General features: G+C 40.2%; 1 protein-coding gene across 8 annotated transcripts in view; it reads right to left on the bottom strand.

Annotated features, from left to right (window-relative positions):
* The window catches only part of NKIRAS1 (NFKB inhibitor interacting Ras like 1), a 70,243-nt gene extending 44,442 nt beyond the window's left edge, over window positions 1-25,801 (bottom strand). For 2 of the 8 annotated variants that reach the window (XM_044252551.1, XM_044252549.1), the window contains exons 1-3: window positions 25,552-25,799; window positions 18,652-18,764; window positions 2,239-2,480 (exon numbers count right to left, since the gene is read on the bottom strand). In XM_044252551.1, coding sequence (XP_044108486.1) covers window positions 2,239-2,480; window positions 18,652-18,745 — 336 coding nt within the window. In that variant the 5' untranslated portion in view covers window positions 18,746-18,764; window positions 25,552-25,799. Of the gene's footprint in view, window positions 1-2,238; window positions 2,481-18,651; window positions 18,765-25,551 lie in introns of all 8 variants that reach the window. The other 6 variants (XM_044252547.1, XM_044252548.1, XM_044252546.1 and 3 more) reach the window with 5 other exon arrangements.
* Window positions 25,802-25,811: the final 10 nt, after the last annotated feature.

Consider the following 25,811-nt stretch of genomic DNA (forward strand, 5'->3'; position numbering starts at 1 on the left):
ATATATCATTTTTATTTCTGAACCATGTGCAAACATTACCTATTCAACTTTTAAAAATCAAACATGAAAATAAATAAAGCAACGTAATCTATTATGTCTTTCCTTTGCTCAAAACCAGTGGCTTCTGATCCAAAGTGTGGCCCTCATCTCCTACCATCCTCCTCCTAGCCCAGTCTGGCCTCACTGTTGTTCCTGAACATGACAAAGCAGACTTTCCCAGACCCTTGCGCCTGCTAGTTCCCCCACTTGGAGCCTCCACACGGGTCTGGCTCCCTACCTCATTTTTTTCAAATCTTTGCTAGAAGTCACCTTATCAGGGAGGCCTTCCCAGATGGCCCTACAGAAAAATAGTACCCTTGCATCCTGCTCTAAATTTTTCTACATAGCATCTGACTCTTTGTGATACAAATGTGTGTGTTGTCTGTTGTATTGTCTGCACCTTACCTAAAACAATGCCAGGCATATAGTAGTTGCTCAATATGCATTTGCTGAATGAATGTGCTTCTTAAAATCTCCGTAACAACCATATGAGAAAGGTACTATTATCCCCATTTTATGATTAAGGACACTGAGGCAGAAAGTTGAGAAGCAGACCCAAGATTCAAGTACCAAATATGAGTGGTCAATGAATCACTCTTTCAACTTTTGGGGGGGCAGGGAGGAGAATATGAAGGATACCCTAGAAAATAACAACAGCATTTATGTGTTTCGGTGGGGAAAATGGGTGGGAGGAGAGCATCCATCCGCTACCTGCCTCTATGTCTTTTGAAAACTGAACCTTGTGACTGTAATCTATTCACAAAGCAAATAAGTATTCAGAATAATAAAATACCAACAACTCAGATGTCCTTCGACGAGTTAATGGTTAAATAAACTTTGGTACATAAATACCATGGACTATCACTCAGCAATAAAAAAGAATGAACTACTGATACATGTAAAACTTCGATGACCCTCCAGAGAATTGTGCTGACTGAAAAATGCTGATACCAAAAGGTTACACACTGTATGATTCCATTATGTTAACCCTTCTGAAATGACAAGGTTACAGAAATGGAAAACAGATTAGTCAGGGATTAAGGGAACAGGATGGGAGGAAAGTGGTTATAGCAAAAAAAGGTAACAGGAGGGATCCTTGCAATGATGGAACCGTTTTCTGTATCTTGACTATAAATGTCTTGGTGGTAACATTATACTAGTTTTATACAATGTTAGCACTGGTGGAACTGGGTAAGGGATCTCTATAATTTCTTTACAATTGCATGTGAATCAACACTTATCTCAAAATAAGTAGTTTAACATAATAAATAAAATATAAAAATCTAGGTTAAGAACATCTTAGCCAACACTGTTAACCAATACATTATGTGGTTCCCTAGATGAAAGGGAGTCAGCCATGTGAAGATATGGGGTAAGAGCTGCATTAAGAGTTCCAGGAAGGGAACCAGCAATTGACAAAGGCTTAAGAGGGGAACAAAGTCATCACATTGAAAAAAACGAGAAGTAGGGGCACCTGGGTGGCTCAATGGGTTAAAGCCTCTGCCTTCGGCTCAGGTCATGATCTCAGGGTCCTGGGATCGAGCCCCACATCAGGCTCTCTCTGCTCAGTGGGTAGCCTGCTTCCCCCCTCTCTCTGCCTGCCTCTCTGCCTACTTGTGATCTCTGTCAAATAAATAAATAAAGTCTTTTAAAAAACAACAAATAACAAAACAAAAACAAGAAGTAGACCAGTGTCCCCAGAGTGCAGTGACAGAGGAACAAAATTATAAAAACAAGACGAAGAGGATAGGTACGGGCTGGATCATTTAAGGCTACAGATCACAGTAAGGAGCTTATTTCTAAGTAGTAAATGAGTATAATCCAATCATTTTATTTATTTATATGTATTTATGTTTATATTTTTTATTTTCTGCTAAGGCTGAAAATCCTGTTTAGGCAACGAGATAAAGAGAGCCCTAGGAAACATTGATCCCAAACAATATGAAGTGAACTATGTAGTATTTGAGACATCATGTCATTAAAATTCAACTTGCACATGGCAGCAAGCAAAAGCAGAAAGTCAAACGCTGGTCCTGACTGAATTCATTCAATCCTGTATTTCCTGGGCTAAGAAAAAATATGAAGATTATAGATACATGAATACAATTTAAGGCTTTTTAAATATTGTTACTGCCCAAAAGTCCATGCTACAAGTTAAATATTACAATTCATGTTAGCATTTTTAACAAACCCACTTACCTCCTTTTTGTCTTTAAACTTATCAATTTCTTTCTTCAGAAGTTCTACTCTTTGAAAGGATTCAAGGTTATTCACACTGTACACAAGAACAAAGCCATCAGCAAATGAAAAATAATGTTTTGGAAGCTCCACACCTTCCTGTAAACCTCTGGTGTCATAAAGATGTAACTGTTCCTTTACTCCCCGATCTGTTTCCACTGAAGCCATATATACATCTTCCATTGTTTCACAATCTTCCATTCCTGGGGTTAAAAAGAAATTATTCTCATATTGAACCATTATGCTGTACACCTGAAATTAATGAAGTGTTAACTCAATTAAACCTCAATAAAGAAAAAATATTATTCTTTTTGGATAACTCAGTACCAATTAGTATTTTCCTCTCCTTTAGAAGTTTGCTTTCTAGAGGTTTCCCTATTTACTACATGTAAGAATTGTATTTCCATTTACTAAATTTCTTTAAAGTGAAAGGTAGTTGTTACAGTAAGTGAACAAAGTGGCATTAAAATATATTTCGTCTGATTAGAAATAAAAGTAGAAATAAAAATTTGGCAATGAGACTTGGTAGTAGGTATTTTTTAAAAAGTAACTGTTTACAAAGTCAAAGAACTTAGTACCGAAATTGGAGAATGAAAGGCAGATTTTAAAAGCAGCTTCAACAACTAAGTACTTCCATTTTCTTCTCCATCACAGCCAAGGACAGAACCTGTGGTAATTTTGCTGCCTTTATTCTATACAACTTCCAGTATTTCCAGAGTCTGTTTAAGGGACTCAAAATTTGGTATGTCGTGTCTGGGCCTGAGCACTAGGCTTTAGTTCTCAAGTACCTACTGGGCATTTATATGTGAATGTCATTGTAACGCAAGGACTTCAAACTAACAAAACCTCTCTCTCCTCCCTGCACTTGTTCTTCCTCCTTGCTTTCTTCCCTTTATCGCCATCTCTCCCTGGCAGTCTTCAGAGTTCTTGCTGACCAAGAAGAGTGGATGAAAGTTATCAAAAATCAGCCACTCTGCTGCTGGAACACCTCTTTTATCTGTTGCCTCCTTCATTCCTGTTGGCTTGTTATATTCACCCGAACGACTGCAATAGCTCAGTAAACACCTGCTAAAAGACCTCCTTCCCAAACGGCACTGAAATGTGAACTCTACAGATCCTCTCCTGTCCCTTGTACCAGTAATACCACCTTACACTTCAATTTTTCCTTATCTTTCCCCTCAAAAATGGGACTGTCAACGCTGAGAGCCAACACTGGCTTATCTGTCTTTACAGCTCTGAGGACTAGCAGATTGACTTACATACCTAGAAAGGCCTTAGTAAATGTTTGCTGAATGAATGAATGAATGAACTCATCTCATAACTGATGTCCTAGTTTCTATTCCCTTCTGGACTGAGTGATCCTTTTAAAATGCATTTTTGTTTGTGGCATTTGTATGAGTTTTGTCTCTTCAACTAGTCCCACGTCTTTGAGAGAAACAAACCATTCTGTGTACATAGCAAGTATCCAATAATCATTTGTTGATAACGGAATTAAGGGGAGATTAACACTCTGAATTTTAATGAACAGTGAAGAGGCTTATAAGATAGGTTATCTAGAGCCCCAGGAACTATCTTTCTATTTAAATATGAGCTATATCCAGAAATAAAATCATGTGAATAACATCCTATGCCAATAAAACATACAGGTATATCCCAGAAATTTGCTGGTTCTGTTCCAGACCTCTGCAATAAAATGAGCATCACAATATAATCAGTCTTGAATTTTTTGCTTTCCCAGTGCATATAAAAGTTAGTTTACACTACTCTGTGAACCAGACTAATGCCATCTTAGACAAATCTGCCATGAACACTCTGTGATCTGAAGCCTTCCAGAGCACAGTCTTCCCTGCCCCATTCTGCTTTGTCACACCCTTAAGCACACCCTTGGCGCATAATGTCCTTGATCTGCTCTGGAGATTGGACTATGATTCCCAAACATTCCTTCCCAGGTGGTCTTCCAGCCTGTACTCCTCCTCAGCCTTTGGGCGGTAAAAGCAGGTCTTATAGGAGGTGGAGTTACAGAGATATACTTGCTTGCAGCTGCCCAAGAGGGACTTCTGTTCAGAAGCCCCTTTAAACCATTTTTTGTCAAGTTGGACTTGTTGGCCTTTTTCTTCAGTCTTATGGCTCCTCTGGCCTTCGAATATCATTTTGCCTATTACTTCCCTTTCACAGAACAGTTGATGAACCAGCCAGGAGGAGCCCAGAAACTGAATAGGCAAGGGAATGAAGCTTCTTTTGGGGGAAACCCTGGAGTGGCTGACCACAGCAATGTGGGAAGGCACAGTCTGTCTGCTTGATGGCTATGGATTTCTGCATGGGGACACTCTGAAAATGCCATATGGATTAGAGCTATTACAAATAGCTCTAATATCTAATATCTAATATGTAATATCTAATAATCATATTGCATGATCCACTAGGGTAAGGAAGGCCACCAAGCAATGGTGGGTTGGCTGCTCCTATGGGCCCTTCAGGATGCCATCAATGCCTGGTTAGGGGCAGAAGTGAAATAAAGGAGCTGGAGAAAGAATTACAACTGGAGAAGGACAGGAGACTATCTACATCCCTTTTGGGTCCTAATTTGGTAGATACTATCTAAAACCAGGATGCACAAATTGAGACTTTAGTGTGTCTGTCGCTTTGTGTGCCCTGGAGGGCATAAAATGTGGCAACCTCAGATTACAGCCATCATTTGAAGCCAGTCTGGGATGCTAAAACATGGAACTCACGGGAAACGTCTTTGTATGCCAGGAAAGTAGGATGTGTTTTCAGTAGGAGAAGGTATGAAAAATGGAGATGCTTTTTTATTGAGGAATAAAAAAATAATTCTGTCCTAAAGAGGATCTGGTAGTCTGGAGAGGAATAAAAAACAGGACAAAATCAGAATGGAGAAAATTGTAGAAGGTCTGTGGAAAAGGAATATTTGGAAAGGAATTTTATATGTCACCAAGCTGGCTAAGATTAAAATGGATTTATATTAAAATGAGTTTTAATATCAAAAGTAAGTTGATGAAAAATTAGAATTTGGTTTTCTGTCTGTTAAAAGGACATATAAATCTTAAGTGTTTTTTTCCAAACATAAGTGGAAAAAGCTTAAGCCATCTATACAGGTTACCTTACCTTACCTTATTCCATCTACCAAAAAAACAAATTTAGATGCAACATTTGAGTGAGTTTTGTACCTACTTCATGGCAGTAATTTTAAAACAGAAGCTATAAAGTTTCTGTATCTGTATGTATGTGTGTCCATAGGTATGTGTTATGTAGTATTTTCTACCTCTGGATGGTATTGCTAAAATTTGTATTAAAAGAAACCTCTATTTAATTGGCTTAAAGAAAATTAAGCATTATATAATTTAAATTCTCAAATATAATAAAAATTAACCCAAATGTTCTTTAAGTTCATGTGATCTAACATAATTTTTCTTAAAGTTTTAAGTTTGTTGGTTTATTTAAAACAGGTATGTCTTCGGAGTTATCAACATCAAATATGATTCCAATAATCAAATTTACTAGTTGAGTTCATATTCATCTATTACAGTTTGTCAGCAAAAATGACTTAGAATGTTGGTTGATTTTGTCTAATGTCTCATGAAATTTTCACAGGTCATCTAGACATAATTGTTAGTAACACAAAGACTGAACAGATAAAAAGTTTTAGGCAAACTTTTTAATTAGCTTCCCAAATCTTCCTGGTGTCTTGGAACCTTCAAGTTTTGCTAAGTGAAGAATGCTGGTATAAGAGTTCACAATTGCTTACTTAGTTTTTACTAGAAATTAAGGTTTCTGAGCGTTAAGAATTTTATGTAATATATGTAATCAAAGCTGTTAGAAATAAGGTTACTGTAAAACAAAGGCGCCATTAGGGTAGCCCAAAAGCAAATGTGGCATAAACTGCTGGCAGTGGGCATAAACAGAGAAAAGACAGACTGCCAACCAAATACTGTTCTAGTGGCTTCAAGGAAGGAGTTTACTTCTGCTCAGCAATTTAAGTCACTGCCCTCTATCCACCCCTGGGAAAAAAACTAAGCCACAAGTGATTTCTTACCAGGGCCAGGTACCCCCTTGCCCGGAGAGACCAGGGATAGGACCAAGGTTGCTTCCGTGTAAGAGTAACGGAGGGCAACAGGAGGTTCCGAGTACAGCTCACAATTTACTGGACACCATAAAATAAGCAAAAAACCATGTCCTGAGTGGCTACCAGAGCAGAATGTACCCTAATTCATGGCAATTCAGAATGGCATTTAGGGCAGCCACCAACACTTATGGAGGGAAAAGCCTGGGTGGCTCAGTCGGTTAAGCATCTGCCTTTGGCTCGTGTCTACGATCCCAGGGTCCTGGGATGGAGCCCCAAATTTGGCTCCTTGCTCAGCGGGGAATCTGCTTCTCCCTCTGCCTGGTGCTCCCCCTGCTTAATGAGCTCTTTCTCTCTCTCTCTCTCTCTGACAAATAAATAAAATCTTGGGATGCCTGGGTCACTCAGTCAGCTAAGTGTCTGCCTTCAGTTCAGGTCATAATCTCAGGGTCCTGGGATCAAGTCCCACATCAGGCTCCCTGCTTCTCTCTCTGCCTGCCGCTCCTCCTGCCTGCTTGTGTGCTCTCTCTGACAAGTAAATAAATAAAACTTTAAAAAATAATAAATAAATAAAATCTTAAGAAAAGAAGAGCATAAGGGGAAAATGCACAACAGTGTGCTTGAGAATAAAAATCCAACTGCTCCTTATGAGGTTTTCGTTTCTCCAATACTGAAGGATATATTAGTCATAGATATTCTTCTGGGAAAAATTACTACAAAGCTCTGTAGGAGAATTTCACATTTAATTTACAGTAACTAAAGGGATCTTTTAAAAAAGATTTTATTTATTTGAGAGAGAGTGAGTGAGAAAGAGAGCATGAGAGGGGAGAAGGTTGAAGAAGCAGACTCCCCATGAAGATGGGAGCCCGATGTTGGACTCGATCCCACGACTCCAGGGTCATGACTCAAAGCAAAGGCAGTGGCTCAACTGACTGAGCCACCCAGGTGCCCCTAATTAAAACTATTAAGGGGGAAATGCAAGTTGGGATCCCATATTACTCCCTCCCAGGTTATAAATTAAAGCGATACTGGTTGTTAGAAGGATTTAAGGAAATACCTGCCACTATATGGGAATTAGCAAGAGTACAAATAATCAGCCCGGCACAAATTCCCTATAATAGCGCTATATGGCCTGTGAAGAAACCAGATGGCACCTGGAGAAGGACCGTAGATTATAGAGAACTAAATAAGGTTGTACTAATATTACCCAAATCACTGAACAGAATGTACATGGTGTATGTAGGCTCTTACCATGTGGTTTCAGATTTAGCCAAGGCTTACCTTCCCCACCCCCCCGGGTGGCTCAGTCAGTTAAGTGTCTGCCTCCACAACCTCAGGGTTGTGGGATAGAGCTCTGTATCAGGCTCTCTGCTCAGGGAACCTGCTTGTCCCTCTCCCTCTGTCTGCCCCTCTCACTGCCTGTATGCTCTCTGTCAAATAAATAAAATCTTAAAAAAAAATTTATTTGAGAGGGTATACGCATGCACATGAGCATATGTGGGAGGGCAGCTAAGGGAGAGGGAGAGAGAGAATCTCAAGCAGACTCATGGCTGAGCACAGAGCCTGATGCAGGACTTGATCCCATCACCCTGAGATCATGACCTGAGCTGAAACCAAGAGCTGAACTGACTGAGCCACTCAGGTGCCTTCCCCTGCCCCCCAATGCTTTCTTTAGTATCCTTTGCATCCTGAGTCACATGAGATGGTTGACAACAGGTATTCCAGACATTGCCACAAAGATATTTGCCTAGCTCCACTATCTGTCATGGTAGGCCTGCTCATGACTTGTCTTTATATCCACCACTACTCATAGTTAAAAGGTACCATATGTCAATGATGTGATGCTAACCTTTGGAGACTTCTGTTATTGTCTTTACTTGAACAGTCTCTGCTCTCATCTGAACAAGCAAGGATGTGCCATCAAGCTACAGAAAAGATTAAGGCACTGGGCCAGTAGTCCAGTTTTTGGGGGTCACCTGGTCAGGTTAACTGACAAGGCTCAGTGACTGACAAGATTCAACAGTTTCCCATCCCTCAGACAGTTAAGCAATTGCAGGGGTTCCTAGATCTCCAGGGTACTATAGGGCCTTTAGCCCAATTTAACACATTGCCTATACCCTCTCTACCATCTGGTGAAAAAGGAAGCTGACTGGCATCAGGAAGAACATCAAGCTGGCTTTGATGAAGCTATTAGTTACTCAAGCACAGGCCCAGGAATGCCTTTACCTATTGTCCCCATGACCCTAGATGTGACCAACAATGCCAAATGGGATAAGCTGGGCATTTTGGCAGGAACAGCACAGAAAGTTAACCCGGTTGAACTTCTGATCACAACTCTGGAAGGGAACAAAGATCCAATATTTTCCTACTGAACAAGTAAGTATAGAGGGCTATAAGGCCCTTCAACAAGTAGAGCCCCTAACTGCCGCTCTTCCAGTAACCGTCCAGACTGGGTTGCCTATAACAGGGTGGCTAGATTATATATTCACAAGACTGGCCGTAAGACAAGCCCCTACGTTGCAAAGATAGCATGCTTACCCACAACAGAGTGTTCTTGCCAACAGTCCCCTGGGAGCTGAATTACATGGTATTTTGGAGCCAGAAGAATATGAAACCTTTAATGGCCATCCCCCAAAAGCCTCCTATGGAAACCCCTCACAAGTAAAAGGCACACATCCTATTCCTGAAAATGCTTGGTATATGGGTGGCTCTCCTAGAAGGAATCCTAGTCACTAAACTGCAGGAATAATCCTACTTCAGACTGATACTGTCCAGTTTGAGATTGCAGATAATAAAAGCAGCCAATGGGCTGAACTGAGAGCTGCCTAGATGGTAGGTATACATGAACTCTGACCCCTTACCCTCTGCATGGATAGTTAGGCTTTCTATAAGGGCCCAATGGGCTCAGGCTGACTGGGAAGTTTTACAAAAACCATTATGGGGAGAATTATGGAAGGATATATGGAATATAGGACCCTGCTGCCTCCCATACTGTTTTTCATGTCTCAGTGCATAGGCCTGTCTCACACAATGGGAATACTGAGGCAGACACCTTAGCAAAAAGCAGGGCCCTTACCTCCATGCAAAGTTCAGAACTGGCTGCATGCTTTTATAAGCAGTGGGCATTGCAATGTAAGGGGGATTGAAACATAATGAGGGGAGCTGGCATGCCCCTTTACTATACTGAATTCCAAGCAGTATCAGTAACTGATCTGCTCCCATTTGAGACCTAAAAAGTTCCACACATCACAAGATACATACATCATGCAATCAAACTGGTTTTAGATTGCCAAACTGATTATATAAGCCCTCTAACCATAAGTCAAGGGAAAAAGAACACCCTAACTTGTGTGGCTATAGCCAGGGCTCATCTAAATCCTTCCCTGTAAAAGGGCCAATCAAAATGCCGCCATCAATGCCCTAGAACAACTTAGTGCCATGTACAGATATCCTCAAAGGATAGACTGTGATATGGAAACACATTTCACTAGATATGATGTGAGGACGTACACTGGTGGTTTCATTTTCCCTATAGTCCACAGGCCACCAGGCTAACTGAAAAGAAGAATGGCATTCTTAAAGCTCAACTCAGAGCTCTCTTACAGATGCCATGGCTGCATGGATAGACAAGTCTTGCCGGAAACTATACACTTGTTAAATTCGACTAAGACCATCTGTGGTGACCATTTCTTGCCACAGTAAGAAATGCTCGAGAGAGCTAAGGAGGTCACCATTGTTCCTGCTGGAGTTGGGGCCGAAAACAGTCAACACATACATATTCCAGACAAGCACCTATACTGAAAGGCTTTAAGTCGCCTTTCATGGTTGTTTGTACCACTTTTAATTTTACATGTACAGGCTGACTCTTTGGCCACAGGGCAACATGCCTGGTATGTCCCACCTACTCGTGCACCACAGGCTACCTCTGTGCTCCTGACAAAGGGCAGAGGCAATAACAACATCTCAACAGAGGGAGAGAATCTCCCCTAGACAAGTACCTACTACACATTTATTCTTTTATCCTCAGCCTGCTGCTTCTCATGTTCTGATAAAGGAGACCCTTTCCTGCAATGAACATAGACATATGTGGATGGTTTACAATGAGATTCATGCTAGATATGTGGTTTGCTCCCCTTTTCATAGGTCTCTTCTCCTGTTGCTATCTACATTACTGCTGTGGTTTATGCCTTCAACTTGAACACAGTCTGGCAAAGGAAGCTACTGACAAGTGCCACTCTCTGATGGCAGAGGGAATACTGCAGAAAAGGTGGGCATGGGAGATTGTGAGAGCCAGATTTGAGAGGTGGAGTGTGTGAACCAAACTAAAGTCATCTTGGACAAATCCGCCATGATGACCACTCTGTGATCAGAAGCTTTCTTAAGCACAGTACCCCCCACCATATTCCTTCTGTTTAGCCATACCCTTCACTAGATCCTTAGGGCGTAATGTCCTTGATCAGCTCTGGAGATTGGACTGTGATTCTCAAACATTTCTTCCCAGGTGGTCTCCCAGCTTTTACTCCTCAGCCTCTAGGGCTATAAAAGCAGGTCTTATAGCTTTTATAAGCTATAAGGTAGGGTTGCAGAGATCAACTTGTAGCTACTCAAGACACATCTCTGTCTGCAAGTCCCTTTAATAAACCATTTTTTGTCAAGCTTGACTTGGCCTTTTTCTCCAGTCTTATGGCTCCTCTGGCCTTTGGAGATCACTCTGCGTGTACCACCCTTTCATGCTGGTCTATTAAGTGTGCAACAGCATTATGTCTAAAAAAAGTACATACCTTAATTTAAAAATAATTCATTGCTAAAAAGTGCTAACCATCACTTGAATTTTCAGGGAGTTGTAATATTTTTGTTGCTGAAGGGTCGTCAATGTTGACGCCTGCTGACTGACTGGGGTGGTGGCTAAGGGCTGGGGTGGCTGTGGCACTTTCTTAAAATATGACACCAGTGAAGCCTAGCACATCAAATGACTCTTCCTTTCACAAAGAATTTCTCTGTAGCATGTGATGCTTTGATAGCATTTTTAAAAGATTTTATTTATTTATTTGACAGAGAGAGAGAGATCACAAGTAGGCAGAGAGGCAAGCAGAGAGAGAGAAAGGGAAGCAGGCTCCCCACTGAGCAGAGAGCCCGATGTGGGCTTCGATCCCAGGACCCCGAGATCATGACCTGAGCCGAAGGTAGAGGCTTAACCCACTGAGCCACCCAGGTGCCCGTCTGATAGCATTTTAACCCACAGCAGAACTTCTTTCAAAAACTGGGAGTCATTCTGGGGCACCTGGCTGGCTCAGTTGGTAGGGCATGCAGCTCTTGATCTCAGGTCCATGAGTTCAAGCTCCCACATTGGGCATAGAGCTTACTTAAAAAGAAGAGACAAACTGGAGTTAATCCCCTCATACCTTGCTGCCTTTTTTAAATTTAATTTTTTTAGTACTCTCTATACCCAATATGGGGCTCAAACCCACAACTCAGTGATCAAGAGTCACACACTCTTCCAACTGAGCCAGCCAGACACCCCCTTGATGCTGCTTTTATTAGATCAGTTTATGTGATACTCTGAATCCTTTGTTGTTATTTCTTTTTTTTCTTTGTTGTTATTTCAACAGTCTTCACAACATTATCACAGAAATAGATTCTATCTCAAGAAACCACTTTCTTTGCTCATTCATAAGTAGCAAATTCTCATCTGTTAAAGCTTTATCATGAGATTGCAGCAATTCAGCCACATCTTCAGGCTTGCTCCACTTCTAATTCTAGTTCTCTTGCTATTTCTACCACATCTGAAGTTACTTCTCCCACTGGTCTTGAGCCCCTCAAAAGCATCCCTGAGGGCTGGAATCAACTTCTTCCAACTCCTATTAATGTTGACATTTTGACCTGTTCCCATGAATCGTAAATGCTCTTAATGGCATCTAGAATGCCGAATCCTTTCCTGAAGGTTTCAAGTTGGAGCAAGGTCCTTACCCTTGAGGCGGAAGAACCTGGCCAGTGAAAAAGGAAAATTCCTAAATATACTAATATCCAGGATTCCTTCAACAAATGCTCTACTGGATCACCTTACAGTGAAACTCCAAGTCATAAATCCTAATTTCACTCTTAGAGCTTTCAATTAGCTTTTCAGTTTCCCATTCCTAATTAAGAACAGATAACCAGGGATTACCAGACAGTTGAGGAAAAGAGACCAAAAATCAGAAAAAAGCACCTTAAAGGGAAAAGACTATGCAAAGAAAACAAAACACTACAAAATATTTACTAGAAGGGATAAGATAGGACACCCATGAAATAAGAACAGGGTACTAAGAAATGAAAACTCAAGAGAAGGGCTAGAATATAAAGATGAGAAAAACTCAGAAAGTGAAACAAAATAGTGAGAGATTAAAAACAGAAGTGAAATTAAAAAATTAGAGGACTAGTCCTCTCAAAAGAAAGTTCCAGAAAGAGAACAGGAACACAGAAGAGGGAAAGCCTCAAGAAAATAATTCAGAACTGAAGAACATCCATTTCCATATTGAAAGAGCCCACTGAGTGCCCACTATCACAGATGAAAACTAATTTGATACACCACTGTGAAATTGCAGAACACTAAGGACAAAGAAAAGAACCTACAAAAGCTTCCACATCCAAACGATCAAGAATCATAATGGCTTCTCAAAAGCAACACTGGAAACAAGAAGAGAATCTGGTAAAATTGAAAAAACTCATCCTCTCTGAACCAGCAATTTCACACCTACATATATAACCCAGAATTTGTCCACATATGGGGCGCCTGGGTGGCTCAGGCCATTACACAGCTGACTCTTGATTTCGGCTCTAGTCAGGATCTCAGGGTTGAAAGATCAAACCCATGGTTCAGCTCTGCACACACTCAGCACAGAATATGCTTGTCCCTCTCCCCTTCCTCTTTGAGCCCCATCCCCCCACCCACCTCACACACCTGTGCATGCACTCTCCATCTCTCTCTCAAATAAAGAATAAAATCTTAAAAAGAAAAGAAATTGTCCACATAATAGCTGGGCTAAGTGTACCAGGTTGTTCATTATTTCTAATAGCCCAAACTGGAATTAATCAAAATGTTCATCAAAAGAGAAGTGATACAATAGCCAAACTACGGAAAGAACCTAGAAGTCCATCAACAGATGAATGGATAAAGGAGATGTGGTATATATATACAATGGAATACTATGCAGCCATCAAAAGAAATAAAATCTTGCCATTTGCCAACGACGTGGATGGAATTAGAGCATATCATGCTTAGCGAAATAAGTCAATCAGAGAAGGACAACTATCATACGATGTCCCTGATATGAGGAAGTGGAGATGAAACGTGGGGGTTTGGGGGGTATGAAAAGAATAAATGAAACAAGATGGGATCGGGAGGGAGACAAACCATAAGTGACTTTTAATCTCACAAAACAAACTGAGGGTTGCTGGTGGGAGGGGAGGGTCAGGAGAGGGGGGTGGGGTTATGGACATTGGGGAGGGTATGTGCTATGGCGAGTGCTGTGAAGTGTGTAAATCTGGCGATTCACAGACCTGTACCCCTGGGGATAAAAATACATTATATGTTTATAAAAAAATTTCAAAAATTAATTTAAAAATACATTAAAAAAAGAGAAGTGATAAATTGAGGTATACTCATATAATAGAATACCATAAGCTTTTATGAAAGAAAATTTTTAAATATTTTATTTATTCATTTGAGAGAGACAGTGAAATAGAGCAGGAACAAGGGGAGAAGCAGAACCAGACTCCCCACTGAACTGGAAGCCCGATGTGGGGCTCGATCCCAAGACCTGGAGATCATGACCTGAGCTGAAGGTAGATGCCCAACCATCTGAGCCACCCAGATGCCCCAAGCCCTTATGAAAATTAAACCATAGCTACCTTCAACAATACAGATCAGTACTAACAATACAATATCTTACAAATATAATGTTAAGCAAAAGAGGTCAGAAACTGAAGAATTTATACAGAATGATTACACTGACATAAAATCAGTAACAGGCAAAAGTAAACTGTATCATTTAGTGATACATATATAAATGGGAAAACTACAAAGAAAAGGAAATGATTAACTAAAAGTTAAGGGAAAGGCTGAGTTGTAATTGGAGAGAGAAATATGGCAGCTACTGGAGTACTCTCTATTCTACTTTTTGACCTGTATGGAGATTACACAAAGGATTGTTTTATAATTATTCATTAAGCCATTAATATGTTTTATGCACTTTTCTATGTGTATGATGAATTTTATAATAAAAAAAGAAAAGATGATAATAGAGCAATGCTTGCAAAATTCTGAAAGGAAATTATTCTCAATCTAGAATTCTATACCCTTCAAAATTCTAATTTTGAGAGTAAGAGACATTTTCAAACATGAAGGCTGGGGTGCCTGGGATGCTCAGTGGGTTAAAGCCTCTGCCTTTGGTTCAGGTCAAGATGCTGGGGTCTTGGAATCAAGCCCCGCGTCAGGCTCTCTGCTCAGCAGGGAGCCTGCTTCCCCCTCCACCTCTCTGCCTGCTTGTGATCTCAGTCTGTCAAATAAATAAATTTTAAAAAATATATGATGGCTCAAAAAAAATGTGTCACGTACATTTCTTTAGGTAACTATTTGAGTAAGCCCTCCATCAAAATTATCACATACTCATAGAGAGATGAAGACCTCAGATCCAGAAAACACACCCTAACACAGAGGTACAGGAAAAATAGAAAATACCACTATTCAGAAGCTCCAGGATTACTACTGGCATAGTAGTACCAATATAGTACCAAAGTAGTACCAGGCATAGAGGGCACTTTAACAACTGTCATCACCTTGATGCTCCACTCCTGTACAACCTCTTCAACTGACAAAAAGTCCTGTAAGATATGTTCCACCAAGAGGGCGTAAACCCAAAGAAGATAAGAGATCTAAGACACAGGACTCAGGGGTTCCTGGATGGCATAGCTGGTTAAGCAGCTGACTCTTGGTTTGGGCTCAGTTCATGATCTCAGGGTTGCAGGATCCAGCCCCATGGCAGGCTCCACGCTCAGTGCAGAGTCTGCTTGGGATTCTCTCTCTCCCTCTCCTTCTGCCCTTTCCCCTCGTATAAATAAATCTTTTTTTAAAAATAAATAAATATATATTTTTAAGGATTTTATTTATTTGCCAGAGAAAAAGAAAGAGAGAGAGAGAGAGAGAGAGAGAGAGAACAAGAATACAAACGGGGGGAATGCCAGGCTGGGGGAGCAGCAGGCAGAGGGAGAAGCAGGCTCCCTGCTGAGCAAGGAGCCCAATGCAGGACTCATCCCAGGATCCTGGGATCATGACAGGAGCCGAAGGCAGATATTTAACTGACTGAGCTACCCAGGCGTCCCTAAATAAATTTTTAAAAAAGAAAAAAAAAACAAAAACAAAAACACACACACACTAACTCAAACCCAGGAAGAAAGGTAAAGAAAAGTTCCACAGTGATAGCTGTGGAACAAGCTAACATAAGAGAATCACTAACTCCTGGAAGGATAATCTCCAAAGGTGGAGGTATTTGATGTAGCTGACTTTGTAAAAACTGAGAACCATGTGTACATGTGGAAGAATTAGCAAAAGAATAAAACTAAAGAAATGACAAAGCAAATATCAGCCTTCAGAAAAATTAAAATAAAGAAAAGAAACAATCATAGTACAAACTATTGCTCAGCTGAGAAAATTTACATGCACCAGCAGTTCTTAAAGTGTGGTCTAAAGATCCCTCAGTGTCTCCTTTCAGGGAATCCATGTACACCAAACTATTTTCATAATGATCAAAGACATTTGTCTTTTCCACTGTGTTGACATTTGCACTGATGGTGTGAAAACAAAGGTGGGTAAATCTGCTGGTGCATTAGGACAAATCAAGGCAGAGCACCAAGTGTATTTATTAGTAGTAGCATTCTTCACCACCTCATACTTGCCATTTGGGGGGGAAAAAGCCAACATAAGAATGTCCTTGACAGGGGCACCTGGGTGGCTCAATAGGTTAAGCTTCTGCCTTTGGCTCAGGTCATGATCTCAGGGTCCTGAGATCGAGTCCCACATCAGGCTCTCTGCTCAGCGGGGCGCCTGCTTCCCCCCCCTCTCTCTGCATGCCTCTCTGCCTATTTGTGATCTCTCTCTCTGTCAAATAAATAAATAAAATCTTAAAAGAAAAAAAGAATGTCCTTGACAAATCAGTAAAAATTTACATATTTTAAATCTCAAATCTTGAGTATACACATTTACATTTTTAAATATTCTGTGTCATTAATGTATAAAGTATTCTGCATGATGAATTGTGGTAATTGGAGGAAAAGCTCTTGTGTTTGAGTTGCAGATTGAACTAGCCAATTTTTTTTTTTAAAGAAGGAAGGACAGGAAAACTATGTTATTTGGGGTATTTGATAGATGTTTTCTAAAAATGAATAAGGGGAGCTTATCATTTTTGAGAAATGTAACTGGCAATATTTGTTGTCAATGATAAAATTTGGGCTTCTGAGTGAAAATAAGAATTGTACCCATCACCACGAACTTGATAGCTTCTTAATACTGATAAGATTGGTGACGATATTAATAAATATTATTTGGAAGATCTGCTTATCTCAGTGAGCCAGTATTTTTCAAATGACCAATTCATGATGTTTAAAAACCAGTACTGGGTAAAAATCCCATTTATAGTTCAAGATAGATCAATAGAATAGGAAAAGTTTACTAATATGGTTTCCAATAAGCTTTAAGTAAACATCACTTACTGAGTTTTAGTGAAATAGCAAAGAATACCCAAAATTATCTGGAAAGGCTATAACATACTCCTACTTCTTCCAATGATTTATCTGTGTGAGGCAAGTTTTCTTCATATATTTCAACTAAAAAAAATATACCACAACTGATTAAATACAAAAGCAAGTAGATATGATAATCTGACTGCTTTATAGTAAGCTGAACATTAGATTTTTCAAAATGTAAATCAATGCTCATTCTCTTACTTTTTTTGAAAATATAATTACTTTTCATAAAAATGTTATCTTAGCATATAACAGGTTTATTATTTTAAGCAATAAATGAGTATTTTTAAAAATTCCTCAGTTTTAATTTCTAACACAGTAAAAATATTGAATGATAAAGCCTACATAAACAAAACCTGTTTGGGATTTTAAGAGGATAAAGAGATTTTATCCCCTGGACATAATTTATTTTTGCACAGGCATAAATTAGAATTGGGAGGTAAAAAAAATTTAAGAATCAATAGTGCGGGGGCTCTGGGTGGCTCAGTCAGGTAAGCATCTGACTCCTGATTTTGGCTCGGGTCATGATCCTAGAGTTGTGAGATGGAGCACCACCTGGAACCTGCTTAAGATTTTGTCTCTCCCTCTCCCTTTGCCCCTTTCCCCTTCTCTAAAAGAGAAAAAAAAAGGGCGGGAGAGAAACCATAGTGCAGTGTTTGTGACAGGGGGATTCTGAAACCAAAAATTCTCAAAAAGTTTGAGAACTGCAGGCACTGGCATCATAATAAAAACCAAATATGGAGTTAACCAAAATTGTTAACTATTATTTTGGGAAGCTGCAAGAGAAGACGGGTCAATAAAAGATCATCAAGACCCATCAAGATGGGTCAATAAAAGAAATGTGCTCTGAGCTACTTGCTAGAGATAAATACTTTGAAGATCCATGGTTCCACTTATCTAACAAACACTCATTTCATTCTAACCTGTAATGTCTATATTCCTTATTAAACGATGATCTCCTTAAAAAGACAGAGATATGGTCTACTTCAATTCTGCACTTTCAAAAGGTCTCATTACAGCCTGTATCATACCGCAAGTATTTACTAATTATTTAACTCAATGAATGGAAAAATGAATGTGAAAATCCAATTCATAAAATTAGGTCATATTAGAGCAAATAAGAGTTTCTTCCATTTTTCAAACTTTTATAGCAGAATTGGAAAGTCCTGTTTGAAACTTGAATGACAGATCATTGTTCAGTGTATTCTTAGGTCAGTGATTCTATGACTCCAACACCACTATTTATTATGTAAATACATGGGAAACTACATATGCACATACACATTTGTTTTCTTACCTGTTGTAACTTACAGCAAATACTCCTGAATTTCCATAACAAATATTATTTTTTTCTTTCCCCTACTTCCCCTGCTTTTCAGTTTCTGTTGACTTCAACCTGTTAGTCCTTATGGATTATACCTCACTTTAATACCATTACCCATCTTTAGGTTAGCATGGCCAACAAAAGACCCTGAACAGTTCCCAGAACCTACAGAGAAACTAGAGAAAAATAATCTTACCAATAGTATGATTCCCATAAAGAAGCTGCTCCAAAATTGCCGTTTTCCCCACAGATAACAAGCCACAGACCACAACCTTGCAGCCCTTTCCCATCTTCTCTCAGGATATACCACTGTGAAAAGAATAAAAGATCTGTGAAACTGTATACTGTTTGAATCAACCGGTTTTCCTTTTTTCTATGTTTAAATAAGTCATACATATGCAGGGGGAAATGCCAAAAATAAAAAAGGATATATACAATAAGGCATAGCCTTCCAAACCCCATTCCTAGTCTCCCATTTGCTCCTTTAGAGCAATCAGTGTTACCAGTTTCTTACACATTTTTGCAGAGGTAATCTAGATAAGCACAAGAATACATGTAGATACAAATACATGTTTCTTTTAAAAAAACACACACATTTTATTCAAAGAATATTTCAACACTAAATCTACAGAAATCTAAATCAAATCCTAGATGAAACAAATCCTTGAAAGACACTGCCTGCTCATCAATATTTACCTGGAAAAAGCCCAACATTCAAACAAAAATTTAAGGAGGCATGAAGACAAAAATTTGGATAGAGAATGGACATGATTTTTTAGAGAAACATTAATGCTATTAATGCCATCCGTCTTTTCTCAGGAGAGTGAAAAACTAGGCTCTCTTCTTCATGCTTCTTTTTGAGTCATGCTTTTTTTTTTTTTTAAGATTTTATTTATTGGGTGCCTGGGTGGCTCAGTAGGTTAAGCCTCTGCCTTCAGATTAGGTCATGATCTCAGAGTGCTGCGATCGAACCCCACATCAGGCTCTCTGCTTGGTGGGGGGCTTCTTCCCCCTCTCTCTCTGCCTACTTGTGATCTCTCTGTCAAATAAATAAATAAAGTCTTAAAAAAAAAAAAAAGATTTTACTTACTTATTTGACAGAAAGAGAGAGAGAGAACAAGCAGGGGGAGCGGCAGGCAGAGGAAAAGGCAGAAGCAGATTCCCCGCTGAGCAGGGAGCCTGATGGGGGGCTGAATCCCTGGACCCTATGATCATGACCTGAGCTAATGGCAGATGCTTAACTGACTGAACCATCCAGGTCCCCCCAAAAGTCTGTAATTTTTATAACCTAAATTAGCCACAACACCAACCTGCTGACAGGAAAAATTTTATTGCTACCATTATTGCAGCACAGTAGTAACACAGCACTCATTTCCAGAGGAGTACAGTACATTTACCAGTAGAGAAATAATCATCACTTAATGCAATGTAGCCATTATTTTCTGGTGGCATGTCTGGGGTCCTTCCAAATCTTCCCAAGAATACTTATCACTTATTTCTATGAGAACTACTTCTCTTAAGGGATATATATATATACCCCCCACACACAAATACATATATATTATATTTACTTTTTAAATATTTAAAGTCATCTCTATGCCCAATGTGGGACTCAAACTCATGACCCCGAGATTAAGAGTTGCATGCTCTACCAACTGATCCAGCCAGGCACCATTTTTTAAAATATATTTTCAACATAACTGCAATAGAAAAATTCTCAGCCTTTATTTGTAAGAGGAGAGCTCTGTGACACACTGATCATCTATGGTATGATATCTCCTATGTCAGCAGCTATGGACTATTTTAAAAGGTTTTCTACACCTGAATTTATGATTAATCTAATGTCATCTCATTGATTGTAGGATTCTACTCTTTTTGCATTTTGTGATCTCCTATAAGTATATGATATCATTGAATCTTTCTTTCAAAGCGTTTTTAATGACAATAGTTAAAATTTAAAGGAAGTTGCCACTTAACCACGCCACCAACCAAAAGGATAAAAAAGAAATCTGTCAGATAAGAAAAATGATGGCAGCATAGAGCAATTCCGTTGTCAGAAAAGGTTGCTACTGGAATCTAAATTCTAATTTTTTTATTGTTATTTCCCATCCCCTGAAAATGGTTTAGTCCCTGCAGAATTTCTAAATACCTTACCTTCTCTTCTTTTCCTGTTCAATAAGAAAATGGCCCTTTACCACAGATCATATCAATCTTCAAACAAACACAAGTGCTTTAAAAGGGCAGGTACATGCTGCAGTTAAGTGAACTAGATAGTTAAAAGGAAAAAACAACCCAATTATTAACAGCAATAGACTCCCCATAAAAGAGAGGCAAATATGAGTTCTGGGGACTCCAGCAAACTGGGAAAATGCTGAAACCAACAGAATCCTGAGAAATCCCAATCGAATACTCCACTCTTAGGAAGTGGTCTTAATATACTTGCTTTAAAAGTGTCATACTACTGCAGTGCCTAGGTGGCTCAGTCGTTAAGTGTCTGCCTTCAACTTGGGTCATGGTCCCAGGGTCCTGGGATTGAGCCCGCACTAGGCTCCCTGCTCCTCGGGAAGCCTACTTCTCCATCTCCCACTCCCACTGCTTATGTTCCCTCTCTTGCTGTCTTTCTCTGTCAAATAAATAAATAAGATCTTTAAAAACTATATAAATAACTAAAAGTGGCATACTACAATTACACTTTGATGACTCACTGCTAATAGGATTAGCAGATGAAGTGTGTTAAAGATACACACTACTTTCAGTGTATGTGTGTGTGTATAAATAAACTGGGGGAGTTATTTTAGTCTATCAGAGAATCTCCATCAAAGGCAAACAGTAAAAATAATTGAACAGAGGGTACTCAAACACTTGGTAAGGATTTTAAGGCATTTCATAAGGAAAGAAGCAAGATAAAACAGAATAATCCATGTTAAATATTTTATACCATTAAAAACAAAACAAAGATGAAAGGATAAATATGATTAATCAAAGCACAGCTGAAACACTCTAGGTTCTAAGTCATTGTCAAGTGGGAAACAAAATTACTTAAAGCTGAAGGTTAACAACCTGCTAATAAAAGTATTAATTTTTTTTAATAGTATCTAATGTTTTTTAGTAGCCTCCACACTCAGCTTTGAGCCCAATGCAGGGCTTGAACTCATAACCCTGAGATCAAGATCTGGGCTGAAGAGTTAGACACTTAACTGACTGAGCCACCCAGGCACCCCCAGTTAGTGCTTACTGTACAGCACTAGTTAGAACTACTTAGTACTACTTAGTCCCTATCCTAAGTAACTGCTGAACAATAAAATTCAATCTGTGACCTATTAATCCTCATCTGATATAAAAGACTTGAGAGAACAGCCTTAACAGGCAAAATCCAATGCAGTCTTAACTGCATATTGCTTTGCTTTCCAGGCTAATCAATAATGTTTCTAGAGAATAAAAACATGACTTGATCCATTCCTGCGGAAAACACTGAGCTTGGTCAATAACCCCTTTAAAGAGCTATCAGAAACAGCTGCTCAAAACTGCCAATACTTCTATTTTTCTAAGGAAATCATTCTACTTTTATAAGTTAAACACAACTTTTTTTTATGCTACTAAAACAATATTAATACTGAAACACTTAACATCACAGAGAGATGTTATAATCATATTATGAAGCCTCGCATGGAGAAAACTTTTACACTGTGTATTTATGCAAACAGCAGGTACTGTGCGCAACACTTATCCATATATGAATAATTTTACATAAACATACATTTAAAAGGTTTTGTAAACAATACTGCACATAATAAAATATAATGAGCAGATTCTAGCTTACCATTCTTTTATTCATTAAATATTTACTGAGGTCTTACTATAATGCCACTCATGAGGAACAAACTAGGAGGGCAAAACCAGAAATGATACCCGCCCTCAGCAATCTCAGAGTCAATTGAAAATACCAATCCAAATCTTACAAAACTACTAAGAAACTGCAAATTGCAAATGAAGAAACAAAACGGCAAAAACTAGGGGCGCCTGGGTGGCTCAGTGGGTTAAGCCGCTGCCTTCAGCTCGGGTCATGATCTCAGGAGCCTGGGATCGAGTCCTGCATCGGGCTCTCTGCTTGGCAGGGAGCCTGCTTCCTCCTCTCTCTCTCTGCCTGCCTCTCTGCCTACTTGTGATCTCTCTCTGTCAAATAAATAAATAAAATCTTTAAAAAAAAAAAAAAAAACGGCAAAAACTAATTAAGGAATTAGCAGAAATTATTTGCATTGCCAGAACTCCTTTCCAAATGATTCATCCAACTTTGTAGTCATTTTTTAAAAGTAATCTCTATGCCCAACATGTGGTTCAAACTCGACCCCGAGATCAAGAGTCACATGCTCTAGAGGCACCTGGGTGAAGCCTCTGCCTTCAGCTCAGGTCATGATCCCAGGGTCCTGGGATGGAGCCCCGAATTGGGCTCTCTGTTCAGCAGGGAGCCTGCTCCCCGCCCCTCCCGCATGCCTCTCTGCCTACTTGTGATCTCACTGTCAAATAAATAAATAAAGCCTTAAAAAAAGAAAAAGTCATATGCTCTACCCACTGAGCCAGCCAGGCATCCCTTTATTTTTTTAATTAATTAATTTTTTATAGCCAATCATTGACTCATTTTTCTTTTTATATCCCACATCTGATCCACCAGTAAAGCCACCACCTTTGGAACACATCCAGGACTGGACCACTTACTTACCAGGTCCACTAATGAAGTGATCAGAGGAACCAACTTCTCTCACCTGGTCTCTTAAGGATATCTATGTGATAATCCCCAAAACCTGTGAGTATTTTATTTTACAAAGTACCAGGAACTTTGCAGCTGTGATTAAATTAAGACCCTTGAGATGGGGAGACTATACTGGACTATCTGGGTAGATCCAGTGTAATCACATGTATCTTTATAAGGAGAGAAGTGTGTCAGAAAGAGAAACAGAGAGTACAAAGATGCTATACTGCTGGCTTTGAAAATGAACGAAGGGGTCAGAAGCCAAAAAATGCTGGTGGCCTCTAAAAGCTGGGAATAGCAGGGGCACCTGGGTGGTTCGGTTGGTTGAGCATCTCACTCTTGGTTTTGGCTAGGGTCATGGTCTCAGGATCATTGGACTGGCCCCTTAACCCACTTTGCCCTCCTATGTGGAACTGGCTTGTCTCTCTCCCTCTGCTCTTCTCCCTGCACTGGTACCTACCCCCCTCCTCTCATATAAATAAGTAAAATCTTAAAAAAAAAAAAAAAAAAAGGTGGAAAAAGCAAGCAAACGGATTCTCCCCTAGCTTCTCTAAAAGGAACACAGCAATCTGATTTTAGCCTACAGAGATTTCTGACCGGTGTAAGACAATATATTTGTGATATATTAAGTATGCTGTAATTAGCAAAAAGAAACTAATACAACTTCCTAGTCTCTCTGCTTCAACTTTTTCCCTTCTTTTTTTAAACTTTTTTTTTAATTTTTTTTTCTTTTTTAAGATTTTATTTATTTGACAGAGAGAGAGAAATCACAGGTAGGCAGAGAGGCAGGCAGAGAGAGAGGAGGAAGCAGGCTCCCTGCAGAGCAGAGAGCCTGATGTGGGGCTCAATCCCAGGACCCTGGGATCATGACCTGAGCCGAAGGCAGCGGCTTTAAGCCACTGAGCCATCCAGGCGCCCCCAACTTTTTCCCTTCTTTTAGGCTCAAAACTGCAATCCCAATAATCCTTTAAAAATGTAAGTCACAAGAAGTCACCCTTCTGCTTAAAATCTTCCAATAGTTTCTGATCTCAGGCAGTGTGAAAACCTAAGAACCTCCATCGCTCTCATGTCATCTGCTAGGGAAACCTTATGGTTCATTCCTGCCACACTGCCTCCTTGCTGTTTCTGTTTGAATCAAGGCATACTCCAGCCTTGGCAATTTTCCTTTTGACTGAAATCAGCCCAAATCTCCAAGGTTCACATTTTTCCGGGTTTTTCTCAAACGTTATTTCTCAAGAAGACTAATCCCGAATATTTCATCCAAAATTCTGACCCCACCCCCGCCCCGCCAACACTCTCCTTTCTCTTCCCTTAACGTTTGTCATTAGTACTTTTTACCGAACATAATATGTATCTTATTTATGTTTATTGCCCATTTCCAAGAAAGCTAGAATTTCTGCGTTCACTATTGCTGCATCCCCCAGCAGCTGGGACACTATCTGGCACGTATTAGGCATTTCATTAATATTTGATGAATAAACCAATGAACCATGTGAGGATTCCTGCAATGGTAAAGCTACAATTTGGGGAAAAAAAAAAAAAAAAAAGGGAAATAGGAGGGGAGGGAAAACCCCGCTAATAAGTTAGAAGGTAAACTACATGACTGCATCAAAAATGAAAATATTCTGGAGACGCAAAAAACTGGTTAAATGTTTCTCAATAAAATAACTCAACCCCCGGGGCGCCTGGGTGGCTCAGTGGGCTAGGGCCTCTGCCTTCAGCTCGGGTCATGATCCCGGGGTCCTGGGATCAAGTCCCGCATCGGGCTCTCTGCTCGGCGGGGAGCCTGCTTCCTCCTCTCTCTCTGCCTGCTTCTGTGCCTGCTTCTCTGCCTACTTGTGATCTGTCAGGTAAATAAATAAAATCTTTAAAAAAAAAAAATAATAACTCAACCCAAAACGCCAGCATTTTCTCGGCATTTCTTCCCCAAACACTCGCACCTGCAAACCAGGTCTTGGCATAAAAATATTTTGCCTTTCTTTAAAACAAACAAACAAAAAACTGGTTCTGACGTAGCAAATCTGGGACCAAGTCGGCAGGAAAGGCACGAAAATGGAAAGGCGCCGAGCCACCCGCGCACCCCTCTCTAACCCCACCAGTTCCCCACCCTCTGACCCTACTTTAGGGTAAAATCCCCCGGAGCCCGGGCCTGCAGAGGCTGAAGCCCGAAGGCGGGGCGCGCGCCCCGACCCGTGAAGCCCTGACAGCACGAGCGTGTTATTTGGCTTGCTGGGGTGCAGCTAGTGGGATAAGGGGGATAGATAGCGCCGCACTGGGGTACCCGCCGCGACTCCCCAGGTGAGGAGCCTGAGGCGCGTTAAGCTGTTCTCTGTACCTCAAGACACAAACCTTAACACCTCCACAGGCTCCAAAGACGCGGTGCTTCCGCAGAGTGGCTCCACGACGGGTTTCGGCCACGTGAGCCCCGCCCCCAACTTGCCTCCTCCCCTGCAAGACCGACGCGGACGCCGGCCAGCCGAGGCCTAACCAAGGACTCTCGCTCTTTGAGCCGCCCCTGCGTCTTAAACTCAGATCCTGAGCACCAGAGGGGTGGGATAATAAGGGAGGCTGCGTCCAATCCGGGCCGAACTCCGCCCACCAGGCTCGCT

This window comes from Neovison vison, chromosome 6, assembly GCF_020171115.1.
Source record: "Neovison vison isolate M4711 chromosome 6, ASM_NN_V1, whole genome shotgun sequence".
Taxonomy (NCBI): domain Eukaryota; kingdom Metazoa; phylum Chordata; class Mammalia; order Carnivora; family Mustelidae; genus Neogale; species Neogale vison.